General features: G+C 35.7%; 1 protein-coding gene across 1 annotated transcript in view; it reads left to right on the top strand.

Moving 5' to 3' along the window:
• CCDC126 (coiled-coil domain containing 126) overlaps nucleotides 1-18,347 on the top strand; it is a 33,920-nt gene extending 15,573 nt beyond the window's left edge. Inside the window, exon 3 of the mRNA XM_032483853.1 lies at nucleotides 16,531-18,347. Within this exon, the coding sequence (XP_032339744.1) occupies nucleotides 16,531-16,715 (185 nt within the window). The 3' untranslated portion in view covers nucleotides 16,716-18,347. The remainder of the gene's footprint in view (nucleotides 1-16,530) is intronic.
• The last annotated feature ends 349 nt before the right edge of the window (nucleotides 18,348-18,696 follow it).

Raw genomic sequence — 18,696 nt, 5'->3', positions numbered from 1 at the left:
GGCTTTCTCTTTATTGGTCAAATTCTCATTTTAGGGGAACAGATCCTCTGGAAGTTTCCTCAGAAAGATACAAAGGAGATAAAAGTTTTGAGTTCCTGCATACCCCCTTACCTTCATGCTTAACTCACAGTTTGAGTATGGAATCCTAGTTTGGGAGTAGTTTTCCCTTGGAATTCAAAGACTTTGGTCTTTTTTTCCCCCTCCTTAGCTTCCAGGGTTCTTTTGAGAATCTGATGCTGTTAAGATTCTTCATCCTTTCTATGTGGCCTATTTTGGGGAAGCTTGTAAGATCTTTGTCCCATACTGTTCTGAAATTTCTTGATGATGTGCTTGGGAATGGATTTTTTTCATATATGTGCTGGCACCTCCATTGGGCACTTTAATCCTGACATTTATGTCCTTCAATTCTGGGATATTTTTCTGGGAATAATAATTTTAGTTCTTCCTCCTCTTTGTTTTCATTTTTTCTTTCTGGAATTCTGTTACTCAGTATTGGGCCCTCTGAACTGGTCCTCTAATTTCCCTTTATTGACTCTCCTAGTTTCCATCTCTTTGTCTTTTTGCTTTATTTTTTGAGATATTTCCTCAGCTTTATTTTCAGTTCTATATGGAATTTTTCACTTTGTCTCTCACATTTTTAACATCTAAGAGCTCTGTTTTGTTATTTCTTTAAGGGTATCAGTGATAGCTTTTCTGAAGTGTTCTTATGTTTCTTCCAAATATGTTTGGTGATCCTTAAGGCTTTTTTTTTTTTTTTTTTTTTTTTTAAGAGTGAGACACTGAAAGCTTGATAGATAGGGAGTGCTGAGTTGTTGGGTGTTATTTACTGTAAGATGATCTGGCTGGGATGTTTCCTTGGGGGAGTGTCCCTAATATTTGTGATGACTTCTGATACTAACTTCTTGGAATTAGGCTAAATTTCACAGATTAAGGGCATAATCTTCTATAATACTGTCCTTACTTCAGACAGTAGCCATAAGTTTGGGTGTCTCTAGGCCACTCCCACTGTTGAACAGCTGGCTACAAACTCAGGGGCCTTTGCTGCCCTTCAGGTAAATAATTCATTAGATCAGCTCACGGAACCCACTGAAAGTTTTATTATAGCAAAAAGAAAATCAGAACTAGTCAAAAGGAGAGACACACAAGGCAGGGTCTGAGAGGGTTCCAAGATGCAAAGTTTCTGTTGTCTTCTCCTCATGGAATCAGGGCACATTGCCCTCCTGGCATATCAGTATGTGACAATAGTAAAAGTGTTTCCAACTAGGGAAGCTCACCCAGACTTTGATGTCCAGAGTTTTTATTGGGGTTTCATTTTGTAGGTATGAGTGACTGAATCATTGGCCACATGGTTGAACTCATTTTCCAGGTCTTCTGTCTTTGCTGACTGAAAAGCCCTAACCGTCTAATCATAGGGTTGGTCTTTCTGGCATGGCTAGCCCCCATTCTGAGTCATCTCAGCACAAACTATCTAGGGGCCCACTCTGAATCCCCTTTTAATATAAACGGTCAGGTGTGGCCCCAGGGGCCCACCATGAATAACAATGACACTCCTGTCACTCAGGGAATTCTGAGCATTAATTTTATTTAAAAAATTTTTTCTTTTTAGTGGAGATACTGGGGATTGAACCCAGGACCTTGTGTATGCTAAGCATGTACTCTACCACTGAGCTATTTCCCTCCCCCAATTCCCAGCATTTAGAGGCTCCCTCCTAGGAACCTGAGACAAAGGGCAGCCAAATTCTTTATTATATAGTATCAGTGTCTGTTTCTTTCATGTATTCCAGTATAAGTGTATTTAGGTCTTTTCTCTTGAGCTGTTCAGATTTCCTAGAGAAGGACTTAGAATCTCTTGCTGAACGTACAGGCCTCCAAGTATTCTGGGATCTGAATGAGAGGAAAAGGGTTCTGGGAGGAAGAGTAGCCTCAGCACTCACTATGTGAACTTTCACTTACTCCCCCAGTTTTCAGTTTGGTACCCAGGCCCTCAACTGCTTTACTGGCTTCTAAAAATATAGCTCAACCCCCCCCCCCGCCCCCCAAAAAACACACACAAAAATACAGCTCAGATTTTCTGCAGTGGAGGTGGGGCTGTTACCCAGTTTTGGAGAGGTAAAGAGAATGTAGGAGTCAGATTGCTTCACAGGTAAATCTTCACCCAATCCTTCTGATTTTGGTCCCTTTTTCACCCATATTTTCATTGGTACCTGGTGCAACAATTCCTTGGCCTTTTAAGGGTGGGTTTCTGTGGAGAAAAATGAATTGCTTTTTGGTTTTTCATATTTCTCTTTTAAGATCCAAATTTTTCAACTCTGCTCAGTCAGTTAACACTCATCCATCTGCTTTCCAGCTTCTGGAGTTTTGTTGCTGTTGTCTTCTCTCTTGTTACCTTTGGCCTCACGGATTTATGCTTAAAAAGAAAAAGGAAAAGAGAAAAGCACCTTTACTATTTTGGTGGGGTAACCAGAGTCAGCAGAGGTTAAATACCTTTGTTCAGTTTACCATCTTTATCTGGGAATGCCCTGGACACTTACTATTTTTTCCTCTCCTCCTTATAGTGGTCTTTATGAAGTGATGAGGGTTAGTCTGCATTTGCTCTTGGGGATCCAGTTTAGAGGACTAGAGATGAAGGAGTTGGTATAAACGGAGTTGGAGGTACTTGCACGTAAAGACAGTTATATTGCTTTGCATTCTGGTTAGTCAGAGGACACAGAGGACACAATGAAGAAGCAGTTCTTTTGGAATAAGAGAAATACTTGAAAATTCCTTCTACTTGAGTGAAATAACTGATACTTTAAAAGGTAGCCATCTGCTGTGCTGCCCAGCTGTGTGGAACAACTCACTTTTAAAAGCAAACATGAAAATTAAAGAGTTTGAGATTTGTAGATACTAACTACTATATATAAAATAGATAAACAAGAAGGTCCTACTGTATAGCACAAGGAACTATATTCAATATCTTGTAATAACCTACAATGAAAAAGTATATACATATATATATATATAATATATAATATATATATAATTGAATCACTGTGCTGTACACCAGAAACTAATGAAACATTGTAAATCAACTTTACTTAAATTTTTAAAAAAGCAAAAATGAGACACCTACACATGGTATTTTATAAACTGTATTTTAAAATTTAATATCTGATAGAGATACTTCTATGTCCATGAATATATGCCTGTATCACTTAATGGCCACATAGTATTTAACCAATTCTCTGAAATGTTTTTTACTTATTTCTGGTTATTAAAAATTTATTATAAGCATTCAAATATTATAGAAATATACAACATAGATAAGTAGAACACAGAAAATGTCAGTTATTTGGCATGTATCAGGGGTAGCATATTTTTTCTTATAGGGCTAAATAGTAAATATTTTCAGCTTTGTGGATCGTATGATCTTCTTTGCAATAGCATGTCTATGTTCCAGTAAAACTTTTTCACAAGCACAAGCAGCCAGATAGTTTGCCACCCATGGTCCAGCACATTGTTTTATTTTGAACAAAAATAGGCTTGTACTGTGGATACTAGTTTGCCAGTTACTTGTTTTCACTTAATTGTAGATATCCTTCCATGTTATTACAGGTAGGTCTGTCTCATCCTTTGTAATGACTTAATATTGTTTCATTTTATAAATTGTTTTCCCACTTTTTGTGTAGTGATGGGTAATTTTTTGGTAACCTTGTGTGTTTGATTTAATGCTGCAGTGTATGTATGTATGTATATGAAATATGTATGAGTAATAAATGTGTGGTTATTTCATGTTTTTATGAATGTTTCAGAAGGGTAGATTTCCTAGAAGTAGAATTTTTTGGTCAAGGATATGCATGTTAAATGTAATAATAGGCACTTGTCAGGTTGCCCTCCAGGGTGGCTCTGCCAGTATACATTCCTACTGCCACCTTCCCACCAGTGAGAAAGCACCGGTTTCTCTACACTGTGCCAATTCTGTTGAATTTTAAATGGCATCTAATTGTTTGCTTTTGCATTTCTTTGCTTATGGGAGAGGTTGAAACATTTTCTTGTTTGTTGGCTATTTGTATTTCTTGTATGTATGAGAGTGTATCCTTTGTCAGTTTTTCTGGGAAATTTATTAAGTGACTGATTCTTTATAAAGACACTCATACTGTCATTTATATGTTGCAGATGTTTTCCTTTCGTTTTTCAGTTCTCAAATAACTTGGTATATTGTTTTTAAAAATTTATGTAGTAAAATGTGTTCATTTTTTATGGTTTAGTTTTATGCTTAAAATGTTTTTTCCAAAACTTATATATTTAAAATAGACTTTATTCTTTTAGAGCAGTTTCGTGTTCACAACAGAATTGAGCAGAAAATAGAATTCCCACATAGCCCTTCCCACCCACACATATATACTCCCCTACCTTCAACATCCCTCATCAGTGTGGCGTATTTGGTACAATCAGTGAACCAACATGGGCACATTATTATCAACCAAAGTCCATAGTTTACATTATTAGGATTTACTCTTGATGTTGTACATTCTATGGGTTTTGACAAATGCATAATGACATGTAGCCACTATAGTATCATACAGAATAATTTCATTGCCCTAAAAATCCCTTGCGCTCCATCTGTTCATTCCTCCCTCCCTCCCTCTCCCCAAACCCCTGAAAACTACGATCTTTTTATTGTTTCTGTAGCTGTGCCTTTTCCAGAATGTCATTTGATTGGAACTGTACAGTTTGTAGCCTTTTCAAACTGGCTTCTTTCATTTAGTAATATGTCTTTAAAGTTTCTTCTATGTCTTTCATGGCTTGATAGATCTTTTTTTTTTAATAGCACATATATTTTTTAATTTACATATATGTACTGTTCATTGTTTCTAAGAACATTTAGAGCTTTAGCTTTTTGAACTTACATAGTTATCAAAGGAATAAAGCCAACCACAAAGTAAGAATTAACTCAAAAAGATATATACACCCTGCTATTAACAGCAACATTATTTATAAGTGCAAAAATATGGAAGTATCCCAAGCGCACATCAATAGTTGAATAGATAATGGCGATGCAGCATGTGTGTGGGTGTGTGTGTGTAAATAAATAAATATGTGTAATTGAATACAACTCACCCATAAAAAAGAAGGATATTTTGCCATTTGTGGCCCTTCATTCACTTTTTTTTTTTTTAACTTCAAAAACCAGAATTTTATAACTGGCAGAGACATTTCCATTACATCAAAAACAACAGAATACCTAGAAATAAACTTAACCAAGGAGGTTACCTATGCTCTGAAAACCAAAATGACACAAAGAAATGGAAAGATTTCTTGTGCCCTTGGATTGGAAGAATCAACACTATCAAAATGGCCACACTACCCAAAGCAATCCACAGATCCAAAGCATCCCCCATCAAAAAACTTTTATTCTAATATTTGTTTGTTTACATTTAATTCTGTAATATATTTGAGATTTCTGGTGCAAGCAGTAAGAGATGCAGGTTCTTTTTTCCAAATTAGATAGTTACTTATTCCAGTTTGATTATTTGAATTCTGTTCTTTGCTCCATTAATTTGAAATAGCAGTATAAGCTACAATAAGATGAGAATTTCACAGGTTCTGGAGAACTTGAACCTTGAGCCATCTGTAGAAACTGTTTAGCCTCTCCTTGCTATACAAAAAAGCTAGTCAGTCAAAAATATTTACTGAATGGCCTTCCTTTGAGCTATTAACCTATTTTTCCAGTTGGTAAAATAAGCATAAACTAATACATATATTTTTAATGCTAGTCTTCAATGAGTTGTTACTATTGCAAAGGCCATGGACAGATCAGTTCAACTTTATAGAGTACTGTCTGTAAAGTTTGAGCAGTAGCTTGTGCTTTCTATTTAACATGTAATCGTTTCTAACTGCCTTATGTCTTATTCTCAACATTCCTAGTCTTATCTGACTATGAAGACTTTTGTTTCTTCCTGTGTAACATTCTCTCTTTTGGATTCTGGGATTTGCCTAGAACAATAAGGGGTTCTTGCTCTGAGCCTCCCTAGTGACTGTTACAGAACAGTGTGCAGTTGATATGTGGTTTCCTACATGTGAATCTACAGCAACCCCAGTCTTATCACCTCAGGCTTTTCCACCCAAAGACTGGCTCTGCTTTCTTTTAAGAGTTTTGGTTTTGCTATCTACCATTGTTGTTGGACACTTTGAGGAAATGGACTCCACGAGTACTTTAGGAGAATTGGAGAACAGTTTAATATTAATATATAAATGCTGTTCTGAAAATTAGGTTACATAGTTGTTCTTCCATGCATATCTACCAGAAATTCCCTTTAGAAACTGAGGTTGAAATTTCTTACTTTAATCAGCTTTTCAAATATTATATAATTAATGAATGGAAACTGTTGTAAACATTTTCAGAACACAAGATGCTGGAGAATATCTTTTATACTCGAAGAAAGCCAGTTTTTAAAAGTTTTCTAAACTGGTGACTTGGAGAAGATGGAGATCCATCTTTTCCCTGTTCCTAAGCTATTCGTCTTTCCCTGTTCTTCCTATCTAAGTACAACTGAAAACCGTGGACATTTTATATAAAACAACCATAAAAATCTAGATGAGAAAGACTGGCCAGGGACTGCAGGACCTAAGGAACGACACAGTGGTATATTCTCTGGGTTTTCTTTTTACCAAATATATTCCAGACTTGGAGCTGAAGAAGCCAGCAACCTAGAAATGCCACCAGGCACAGACCAAAAAAACCCCAGTGGAAGCCTGTTCTCCCTAGCCAAGGAAGGGATAGCCTAGCAAGACAAAAAAACTTCTTTTTTCTTTTGTTCAGCCAAACGCCACAGAAAAAAACCATGACTGACTGTATCACCACCCACATGACCAAAGGCCAAGGGAGGAGCATAGACTTCCATTCTTGCGACCGAGTGTCCAAACTCCCTCTCGCCCCCATGGTACCAGTGGAGACCACATGAGGAGCCAGGACTTTCAGCCCTACATGGCAGTAATGAGGTGCCCATATCCTTCCCTCTGGAGTGATGTCAGGGAAGTCCTAGTGGAGAATCAAGACTTTCACCATTGTCCAGTGGTGAGGAGCCATACCCGTCACAATGTCAGTGAAGAGTATGTGGGAACCTGGAACTCCTACCTCCATCCAGCAGTGATGAGAAGCTCGTCACCCTCAGGTAACAATGGAGGCTAAGTGGGGAGCCTAGAGTTCTGCCTCCCGCTGGCAGTAACAAGATAGCACCCTTCTGCCCTGCCACAGTGGTATCAGAGAAAACCACCTAAACAGGAGGTTTAAATAAGATGAAGACTTTCATTACAGAATATGTAAATGTCTAGGTTCAAATATAAATCACTTGTCATACCAAGAACCTGGAAAATCTCAAACTGAATGAAAAAAGAAATCAATGACAGATGTTAGAATTGTCTGAAAAAGATTTTAAAACAGTCAGGGTTAAAAATGCTTCAATGAGGAATTAATGAACACAAAGAAAATGAAAGAACAGAAAGCCTCAATAAAGAAATAGAAAGTCTTAGCAGATAAATAGAACATATAAAGAAAAACCAAATGGAAAATTTTGAACTGAAAAATTGAAATAAAAAGTGTGAGTCAGCAGATTGACTCAAAAGTAGAAAGAAGAGGACTGAGGAAAGAAATCAGTGAACTGGAATATAGAACAATGTAATTACCCAATCTGAACAACAGAGAGGAAAAAGACTTAAAAACAAAAACACCCAGTGCTTTAGGTACCTGTGGACTATTACAAAAGATGTAACATTTGTGTCATTAGCGTTTTGAAAGGAGAGGAGAATTAGGGCAGAGCTGGGAAAGTACTCAAGAAGATAATGGCCACAAATTTCCCAAATTTGGCAAGAAACATATACTTTAGATTCAAGAAGCTGAGTGAACTCTTAAGTAGGATAAGTCCAAAAAATCCCATGCCAAGATGCATCATAATTAAACTTTTGGAAATTTAAAGAGCAGCTAGGAAGAAAAAATCTTAAAAGCAACTAGATAAAAATGACACTCTACTTATAGTGAGAAAACAATTCAAATGACAGTGGATTTCTCGTCAGAAACCATCAAGGCCAGAAAGCAGTGGCAAGTTTTGTTTTAAATGCTCAAAGGAAAAAAACAATCCAGAATTCTATACCAAGTGAAAATACCTCTCTGGAATGAAGAGAAACCAAAGATATTCTTAGATGAAGGAAGAAGAATTTGTCACCAGCAGACCTACCCTAACATGGCTAAAGGGAATTCCCTCAGAAAAGAAACGATAAAAGGAGGAACCTTGGAACTATCAGGAAGGAAAGAAGAACACAGTAAATAAAAATTAGGGCAGTTCAGTAGATTCCCTTTTCTTGAGTTTTCTAAACTATGATGGTTGAAGCATAAATTATAAAACCGCCTGATGTGATTCTAAATGTATATAGAGGAAGTATTTAAGGCAATGTATTATAAATGAAGGTAGTGTAAAAGAATGGTGTATTAGCGTTTTCCATAGAAACAGAGGAGGGAGGGGGGAGGGTGTAGCTCAATTGGGGGAGGGTGTAGCTCAATTGGTAAAGTGCATGCTTAGCATGCATGAGGTCCTGGGTTCAATCCCCAGTACCTCCTCCAAAAATAAATAAACCTGATTACCTCCCCCATCCCTCAGCCAAAATAAAATAATTAAATAATATGATGATAAATAAATTAAAAATATTAAAAAAAAAAAAAAGAAACAGGAGGGAGAAGGAGAGGTGGACTTTAAATAGGTAAATCCACAATTACAGTTGAGAATTTAAACACCTCCCCTCTCAGGAATAGAACTAGACAAAATCTGCAAAGATACGGAAGATCTGAAGGATACAACCTAGTCAGTTGAATCTTATTTACATATATTGAAGCTCTTACGACGTTTTTTTAAGAGTCCATGGAACATTCACCAAAATAGATCATACTCTGGCCCATAAAACTAATCTCAACAAATTGAATAGAACTGAAACCACAGAGTATATTCTGTGACTGTATTGAACTCAAACTAGAAATTAGTAACAGCAATAGCAGGATAATCTCCAAATAATTAGAAACTGAGTAACACACTTCCAAATAATCTATAAGTCAAAGAGGAAGTCTCAAGGGAAATTTAAAAAAATTCACTGACCTGAATGAAAATGAAAATACAACATAAAAATTGTGGGACACAGCTAAAGCATGCTGAGAGGGAAGTTTAGAGCACTAAGTGCATACATTAGAAAAGAGGAAGTCTTAAACCCATAATCTAAGCTCCCACCTCAAGAGCCTAAAAAAAGAAGAGCAAAACAAACCCAGAGCAAAGCAGAAGGAAGGACATGCTCAAGTACAGAAATCAATGAAATGGAAAGAAAAACAGTAGAGAAAATCAATGAAACAAACAGCTTGTCCTTTGAAAGGGTGAAAAAAACTGACAAACTTCTAGCAGGACCAACTGAAAAAGAGAAAAGATAACATTTTCAGTATCAGGAATGAAAAAGTGAGTATCACTATAGACCCTGCAGATATCAAAGCATAAGGAGGGAGTACTATGAACAGCTCTCATGTACTTATGTGAAATGGGTCAGTTCCTTGAAAACTACAGACTACCACAGGACTCACCCAGTATGGAGTAGATAATTTGAATAGCCCTATACAGGCAGACCTCAGAAATACTTGGTTCCAGGCCACTGCAATAAAGCAAGTCATGCAACATTTTTGGTTTCCCAGTGCATATAAAAGTTACGCATACATTATATAGTCTATTAAATGTGTAATAGCATATGTCTAAAAAACCAAATATAAACACCTTAATTAAAAAATGCTTTATTGTTAAATTTGCTCACCATCATCTGAGCCATCATTGAGTTATAAATGTTTTGCTGATGGAGGGTCTTTTCTCCACGTCAGTCGCTTCTGACTGATCAGGGTGGTGGTTGCTGAAGGTTGGAATGGCTGTGGCAATTTCCTAAAATAAGACAACAGTGAAGTTTGCCGCATCAGTTGACTCTTTCATGAGTGATTCCTCTGTAGCATGCAGTGCTGTTTGATAGCATTTTAAAACCCACAGTAGGACTTTTCAAAATTAGAGAAAATCTTCATACTCTGCTGCTGCTTCATCAGTTAAGTTTACGTAATATTCTAAATTATTATTATTAATAATTCTTCTTATTATTTTTTGGTCATTTCAACAACCTTCACAGCCATTGGGGGACATTGCAGGCTGGTGCGCAGGCAGGAAAAGAATTTACCAGAGACAGAAAAGTTTAAGAAACAAAGGAAAAGTTTAATAGCTACGCTGCTATAGGCAACAGTGGGCCACACAGACACACCGAGGGTGAACATGCAGGGTCTTGTGTTGAGGAAGGGGCAATGAACACGGATAGGGGAACAAAGTTTTGATGGGCTGTAAGTGAGGTAGGGGGCTTTGGTGTACAGGAGGATAGTTGGACTTACGACTCCAATAAGATGGAGACATGGGGTGAGACAAGCAGGGTAGTGGGATTTATGACTCCAGTAAGGAGGAAATGTGGGCTGAGACGTCAGCCTGAGCTACAGTGAGGTTAGCCGTGTTTCAGGGCTATTAATTCTGCTAGGGCAAACACATATCAGAAAAGGGTGTATTTTGTTATTTTGAGGGATCAGAGGCAGACATCTGAGAGCCCAGGAATGGGGATCGCAGAGCCTTGGCAGACACCAGTTCGCACCACACCAGCATCTTCACCAGGAGTAGATTCTATGTCAGAAAACCACTTTCTTTGCTCATCCATAAGAAGCAACTCATCCGTTAAAGTTTTATCTTGAGATTGCCTCAATTCAGTCACATCTTCAGGCTCCACTTCTAATTCTAGTTCTCTTGCTCTTCCCACCACATCTACCCATCTGGTCACAGGTCACCATAACCAATACAATAATAATGAAAAAGTTTGAAATACTGAAAGAATTACCAAAATGTGACACAGAGACAGGAAGTGAGCAAATGTTGGAAAAATGGTGCCAATAGACTTGCTTGGGACAGGGTTGCCATAAACCATAAGTTTGTGAAAAACGCAGTATTTGCAAAATGCAGTAAAACGAGAGACGTCTGTAAATGTTAGGGAGATTGACTTTATAGTTTAAGTACTCCCAAATCTTCAGGCCCAGATGGTTTCACTGGAGAATTCTATCAGAAATTTAAATAGGAATTAGTTTTAATTCTACACAGTCTTTTCCAGAAAATAAAAGGAAGGAACGCTTCTGAGTTTAGTTATGAAGCTAGTATTATCTTTATACCAAAACCAGGCAAAGGTAGTATAAGTAATAAAAACTATAGACCAACATCCCTCATGAATATAGACGTGAAAATTCTTAAGAGAAACTTAACAGAATTCAACAACATACAAAAAGAATTAAATACCAAGACCAGTGGCATTTATTCCAAGGATACAAGCCTGGTTTAATTTTCAGAAATCAATCAGTGTAATCCATCATAGTAACAGGCTAATGAGAGGGAAGTGGGTGTTATTATAAAAGGGCAACACAGAGATCCCTGTGGTGAAGGAGATATTCTGCATCTTGACTAAATCAGTGTCAGTATTCTGGTTGTATAGTTTTACAAGATACCACTATTGGAGGGAACTGGGTAAAAGGGTACAGGAATTTCTGTATTTGTTACTTCTTAACTATATGTGAATCTACAGTTATCTCAAAATAAGTTATCTACCAATTAAGAAAAAAAAACCCTAAACCAAACCTGTAAAAGGAGTTCTTGTATTCTAGACATATTAAAGGACAGTCTCAGAATTCCTATTAGAAGTGATTTTGTTGTGGCTATTAAAAAGGTAGATTATTTATGATTTGTATCATTTAGTCATGTCTATTTTCTAGCTTTTTGTTTCTCACTTAAAAAAATTAGGCTTATTTTATGTACCTAGGCATTTAATTTGTATTTAAAGTTTGATGGGAACATGTGTCTTGATCTATGCATGAGGTCTAAACGATGTGCTTGCAATCTTACATAGGAAGGAATAGAAATATTTGGTGAATTGACATGATTTATTCAGCAGTCAGTGGGGAAGGTAGCTGTATTAAAAATGTAAAATATTAAACAATGTACATTTAATTATAGAGTTTATGAGGCTTTTGAAACCATTTTTACCTAACATTTTGCTCTGATATTTAAATTAGTTCATGTTTCTTAGGAAGCATTCTTGTTTTATTGCTAGCTTCATAATAAAACTTTACAGTGGGTAATTTACTTTGATAATTAAGAAGTGACTTCTAATTTTTCTTCCTTGTATAATTAAGCAGATGTTAGTGGTGGTAAAATATTAATTTTAGAAATGTTAATAAAGAGTTTTTGACTTATACTTTAAACACTTATTTTCATCCAGTTGTTTTGCGTTTTACTACAGTTGTATTCCTTTTTTGTGTACACACAGTTATTTTTATATTTGCCTCTCCACATTAAGAATACAAATAACAAAACCTATCAAGATGTAAATAAGAGATAAATCAAGACAGAGACACATAAGTATGGGGTCCACAAAGGCATGTGTACTTGCTGTTTGTCCTGGTCCTTTACCTGGTTGGCTTCAGATTTATTCTTTACCTTTTCTGTGTTCTGTTTTGTATCTCAAGGGAGGGTTATTCCAGTAGATGGCATTTTCTAAGTTCCTAAATCAGCTAACTTCTCCTTGGATTCAGCTTATAGAAAGCATTGGCAGGAGTTTGAAAAGGAGGAGGAAGGGAAAGGCTACGGTATTTTTCTCCCTGTCTGCCTCAGGAGGTGTGTCTCCTTTGTAGCACCAGCTTCGGCCAGACTGCCTCCTTGGCTCTGTTCCACTAGTGTCCTTGGACTTGGGCTCTGGTAACATCACTGCTTTCTCCCTCTGTTCCTTAGGCCTTGGGATGATAATGGCTTCCTGCTGTGCCTCACTGTCCCTGCTTATGCGTAGTGTAGTTTGAATCTTTTTATAGCCAATATCTTTAGTTTATCTAATAGCATTGTAATCTCCTTTTTTTTTGTATTATTATTATTATTACTGTTATTATTTTTTTAAAGTTTCCATTATATCCTCCTTTTGATTTTTGTAAACTGTGAAAGAATTGGGCTAGGTGCTGTTTTCATAGTCTTTATGTTCTTATGTGCTTTTGTATTAGCCTGCCTTTTTTTTCCCCCTTAAACTATTTGATTTCTTCTCCCAGAGTAGGGAAATTTAAAGCTGGAATAGAGCAACCTTAAAGTGATTTATTTCTTAAATCTGACTCTTCACGTTAATCTCAACAATGATACCACCTGCTAAACATGAGTCAGACATTCAGCGAATGTTCATTTCAAACTATTTGTTGGCTGTCTACTGTGTGATAAAGCATCAGGCTGGATGAGCTACGTAAAGGTATCATATGGTCTCCACTTTGAAGTTGGTTTTAGGGGTTCTGCACAGGGTCCCCTGGTAGGGAAGGAGTTCATATTGCTTAGCACCTTCAGTGATAGGGCTTTATGGGGAAGTTCTGTGGAATCCCATATAATATAAACATATAATTCCCATAAATATATAGTCCCATGAAATGTAAACATAAAATTATATTCTGAATCTAGAGAAGGGGAAGTTTTGGTATATGCAAATGAATCATTTTGTTTTTTCAGCTAACTGATTTTGTATCATGGAGCAATATAATTAAAACCTCTTAGTCTTCTAAAATACTTTATTAAAATTTATTTTAGAAAATTTTAAAGGATATTTAATGATAATTTAGAACATTGTTAAAGTAAAATCATCATATAGTTGTTTCTGATTAAACCCAACTTTTCCTAAGTGTAACTAATCAATGACTAGGCTGTACCTTTACAATTCATGACACACTTCAGCTTGGTGTCAAACCTCTGAGGGCTTTAGCTTCATATTATGTTAAAATGCTGATAGCTCTCCTACCCCAGTCTATTTTGTCTAGCCTTCTCTGGCCTAGGTTGCTACTTCTTTGAATATTATATAAGAGGTGGCTGCCAGGAAAAAACAAATACAGTAGTTATCTTTTAGTCTTGTTGCTGAAAGATTTTTGAAAATACTTAGTTTTCTCTTACTTACCAGATACTATTATAACTCTTGATTGAATGGTCTTAGTAAAGAAATGGGTGTATAGCTTAGTGATAGAGTGCTTGCTTAGCAAGCATGAGGTCCTGGGTTTAATCCCCTGTACCTCCATTAAAAAAAAAAGGTTAATTTAATTGTAAATGACTATAATTCAATTTTTAAAAAAAGGATAAAGTTCCTAAAACAAAAAAAAGTCTCCTCTCCTCAGTCTTTTATTTTGAAATTTTTCAATCTACAGAAAATTATATAGTAAACATCATGTATCTTTCATCTAGATTCATCATTTGCAAAACTTTTTTCTATATTGGTTTTTATCTTTCCTTCTCTATACAAATATATGTGCTTTTATGGGGGGTATCATTTGAAAGAAGTTGTATATATCGTGACATGTCATCTCTAAATACTTCTGTCAAAGGATTTTTCTTGCACTTCTTTTACTTCTTGTACATACCCACTAAACTAGAATATTTTAAGTGTTCATGATGAATGGTGCCGGAGGATACATGCCTGACTTCCTCATGTCTAGACTTTCTCCAAATAATGTTTTCCCCTTACTTTACATTACATTCTCTTTTTGTTGTTGTTTTATCTCTAATTACCCTTTACAACCACCTATCATCACTACTCTCACTACTCCTTTCAGATACCCTTTTTCTTTTTCCACTTAAAGAAATTATGGTAAAATATATATAACAAAATTTACTATTAAGGTGTACAATTTAGTGGCATCAATTATATTCACAGTGTTGTACGGCCATCAGTATTATCTAAAACTTGAAAACTTGAATCACTCCAAACAAGAAACTGTGACCATTAAGCAGTAACTCACCATCCCCCCCTCCCCTAGCCTATGGTAACCTCTAATTTACCTTCTGTCTCTGTATTTGTCTATTCTATGTAGTCTAAATAAGTGGAATCGTACAATATTTTTCCTTTTTTATCTGGCTTATTTCAGTTTGCATGTCTTTAAGGTTCATCCTTTTTGTATCGTGTATCAGAACATCACTCCTTTTTACAGCTAAGTAAAAAATAAAAAGTCCCTGTATGTGTATACTACATTTTATTGATCTTTTCATCTGTTAATAGACACAGGTTGTTTCCATCTTTTGGCTATTGTGACTAATTCTGAAATGAACCTTGGTGTACAAGTGTCTCTTTGAGTCTCTGCTTTCAGTCTTTTGGGGTATATACCTAGGAGTGGATTTGCTGGGTCATATGGTAATTTTATATTTAGCTTTTTGAGAAACTGTCAAACTGTTCTCCATGGTGGCTGTGCCATATTATGTTCTCACTAGCAATGTACGAGGGATCCAGTTTCTCCACATCCTTGCTGATGCTTATTTTCCCTTTCTTTGATTACAGCCGTCTTAGTAGGTGTAAAGCGGTATTTCATTGTGATGTTGAGTGTCTTTTCATGAGTTTATTGTTCATTTGCATATCTTTGGAGAAATGTTTATTCAAGTCCTTTGTTGATTTTAAAAATTGAGTGGTTTATCTTTGTTGTTCAGTTTAGGAGTTCTTTATATGTTTTTGATATTAAGCCCTTGTCAGATACATGGTTTGCAAATGTTTTCTTCCATTCTGTAGATTGTCTTTTCACTTTCTGGGTAATATCCTTTGATGTTGAGAAGTTTTTAATTTTGATGAAGTCCAACTTACCTATTTTTTCTTCTGCTGTGGTTTTTCTGATAGCTTAGTAACAGAACCACCAGTAAATTTATCAGTTGTTGTTAGATGATTTTTCCCCTGATGACAGATTAGGGTTTGAGCTGCCTTGTTTGGTCCAGGATCAACAAAAAATAACAATAAAAAATAAACACTGAATGAGTATTAGGTGTGCTAGATGCCTTTGGGAAGCATGAGAAAAGAGAATTCTAAGGAAGAAAGGGGTTATAATTTCATTCTGGCCAGGTAAATTCTACTGAAACCCTGTAACCTCCCAAAGAGATTAGGAGATACAGCCTTCTCCATCATTTTCTGGAAGAAATTTAAGTCAGAACTAGTATCTCTACTGCACTAATCAGGTTCCTGGCATCTGCTCTGGGTCCAAGTTCCTCTTACACTTCAGCCTGTGGAGGTTCCAGGTTGCTTGTTTCTACATTTTATTGAATTTCATACTTAGCTCAGCTAGCTTCTTACCTTTCCTGCCTAGTCCAGTTGTCTTTACAGGCTGCTTAAGAAACTCAGAGTAAACGGGTTCCTTTCAGAGAGATTAACATTTTAGACCAGACTTTAAATCTGTTTTATTGCACTAGAAAAATGAATTTCACATTTATACCTCTGAAATTCCTTTAAGAAGCTCTGTATGTGATGCTGTTAATTAAAATAGTCAGGCTTTTCCTATGTGTGGCATGAGTGCTTTCTCTCTAGTATATTTTCTCTTACATGACGACCTGGTAATTGTTCACTTTTCCCTTCAAACTATGAAAACACAGATACTCAGTGCTCTCAATGTTTAAGAATTGTTTATTCTCATTTTCCCCCTAGCGGATCTAAAAAGAACCATTGCTGTCCTTTTGGATGACATTTTACAACGTTTGGTAAAGCTGGAGAACAAAGTTGACTATATTGTTGTGAATGGCTCAGCAACCAACACTACCAATGGTACCAGTGGGAACCTTGTGCCAGTAACCACAAATAAAAGGATAAATGCATCAGGCAGCATTAGATAGCAGTCGAGGATCACCCTGTGCTGCTCCATTCACCATGGATTACATCCTATGGCAGAAAAGCTTTTAAATCGCTGGCTAGGATAGAGTAATACTTCACAACGAAAGCTCTACGCATTTTCAAGGAATATGCTGGATTCATGGAACTCTAATTCTGTATATACATTTTTAAAGTTACTAGTTTGCTTTCAGGCACATTTCTTCAATGCTCTACTGTATCCTTAAAGGGAATTTGATTAACATGGTTGATGAAGTAAGCAGGTAGGTGACCTTTGTGTAAATCTTTGTGTTTGAGATCAAGTTGAAACAAAAACACTGAAAGACATGGATTCACTTCTATAAAATAAAATATTTATTTAAATATATAACATGTTTTTCAGAAAGTGAACAATATCATTGAATCATTGTCACTTGTTCTCAGTAGATGTAACTGTTGGACTAATACTGTTAGAAAATGTGATTTCCCATACTGTATTTTGTTACCAGATTACGAGCAGAGAGAAAAGAAGTATAATGTTGAAAATAATGTTTTGAAGTCATGACCCAAAGAATGTCTTCATTTTGCACTATCCCTTCAGAATAACTGGAGGTTAATTATTGTATATTTAAAAAATTACATTTGTAAGAGTAGAATCTTGAAATGGGTAGTAGCCACTGTCCGTAACCTATTCTAAACATTGGAACAATTAAATGACACTAAAGTAGTAACCTTTAATCTCACCATGTAACATTTTCTTATATACTTATATTCTGAAGAGTAAAAGATATTTTTGTGATAAGATTAAAAATAACTATTCATGATTTTTCACATACATGAATGTTAATTTGAAAGTGTAACCCTTTGAGTGATTTTGCTGTCAAGAAAGCACATTATTTCCATATTTGGGTAATTTTTGCTTTTTTTTTTTTTTTGGCAAGGGAGGGGGAAACATATCTGTGAGACTGGGACTCTTAGGGACTTTATCCAAATGTATATAATAAAGGTATTTGTGTTGCATTAAATTGCTGGGAAAATGTTAACATTAGAGTATGTAGAGTATCTGCTTTATGAAATTTTGGATTTGTATAACATATATACTAGATATTCATTTTATATAATGACCACTTAAAAAATAATTAAGAACGTTTAAAATATAATTTAAATTATAAAGATGGACTATCTTTTCAGGAAGACAGCTATTGTATATAGCACAAGAGATCCTAACTTGGGGTAATTCTAGTATAGAGCGAAGTCCACCCTTATTTAAATTTCCCTTGTAGCAAGTTTAATTGCCATATGGTGCCCTATATTTCATAGTATTTATTCTCTATAATAACTGCTGAAGTGCAGCTAGCTTCTAGATTTAAACTGTATTGAATTTAATTTTGGATGTTGTGTTGTTCATTATTACAATATGCTACCACATGTAGTAGCAATAATTATAATGTTTTATTAAAATAAATATGAGAAAATACTGTTTCATGAAAGGTAGCTTTCCAAACTTTTCCCTGTACCCTACCTTTATGTGAAGAAATTATTTACATTTCCAGGTGAAGTTTGGAATAATTGTTTGGTCTCTCTTATTAGATGTGGACATTTTTATTTTTTGTTTTTGTTTTCAGGGATGAAATAAAATGTATTATTTGTACTTTAAAGTGTTACAAGTTTTTTTTCTTTAATGGTGATAGTACATTAGAGAAAAATGAAAGATTGCCTTGTTCAGGTTCTGAGAGTCTTGAGTTCAGGGATCGATGGGAACAAACCTGGGGGTTGTGATGGGAGGTGGTTCCGAGGTTTGTACCCTCAAGTTGAAGTTTACTGTTAAGTTTTAAAAAGTCATGCCTTAGTATTTGTATCGTCAGTTAATCTCAGTTAATCGGGACATTAGCACAGAGGGCATCACCAAGGATACTGAAAACTTTCACATTTATTTCAGGGTATCTTTGAGTTTAAACACTACACTGGTTAAAAAAAAAAGCCATTTAAACATATATAATTAATGAT

Source organism: Camelus ferus, chromosome 7 (genome assembly GCF_009834535.1).
Source record: "Camelus ferus isolate YT-003-E chromosome 7, BCGSAC_Cfer_1.0, whole genome shotgun sequence".
Classification (NCBI taxonomy): Eukaryota; Metazoa; Chordata; class Mammalia; order Artiodactyla; family Camelidae; genus Camelus; species Camelus ferus.
Note: the sequence above shows the minus strand (reverse complement) of the source record. Positions and strands in the feature narration are given on the sequence as shown.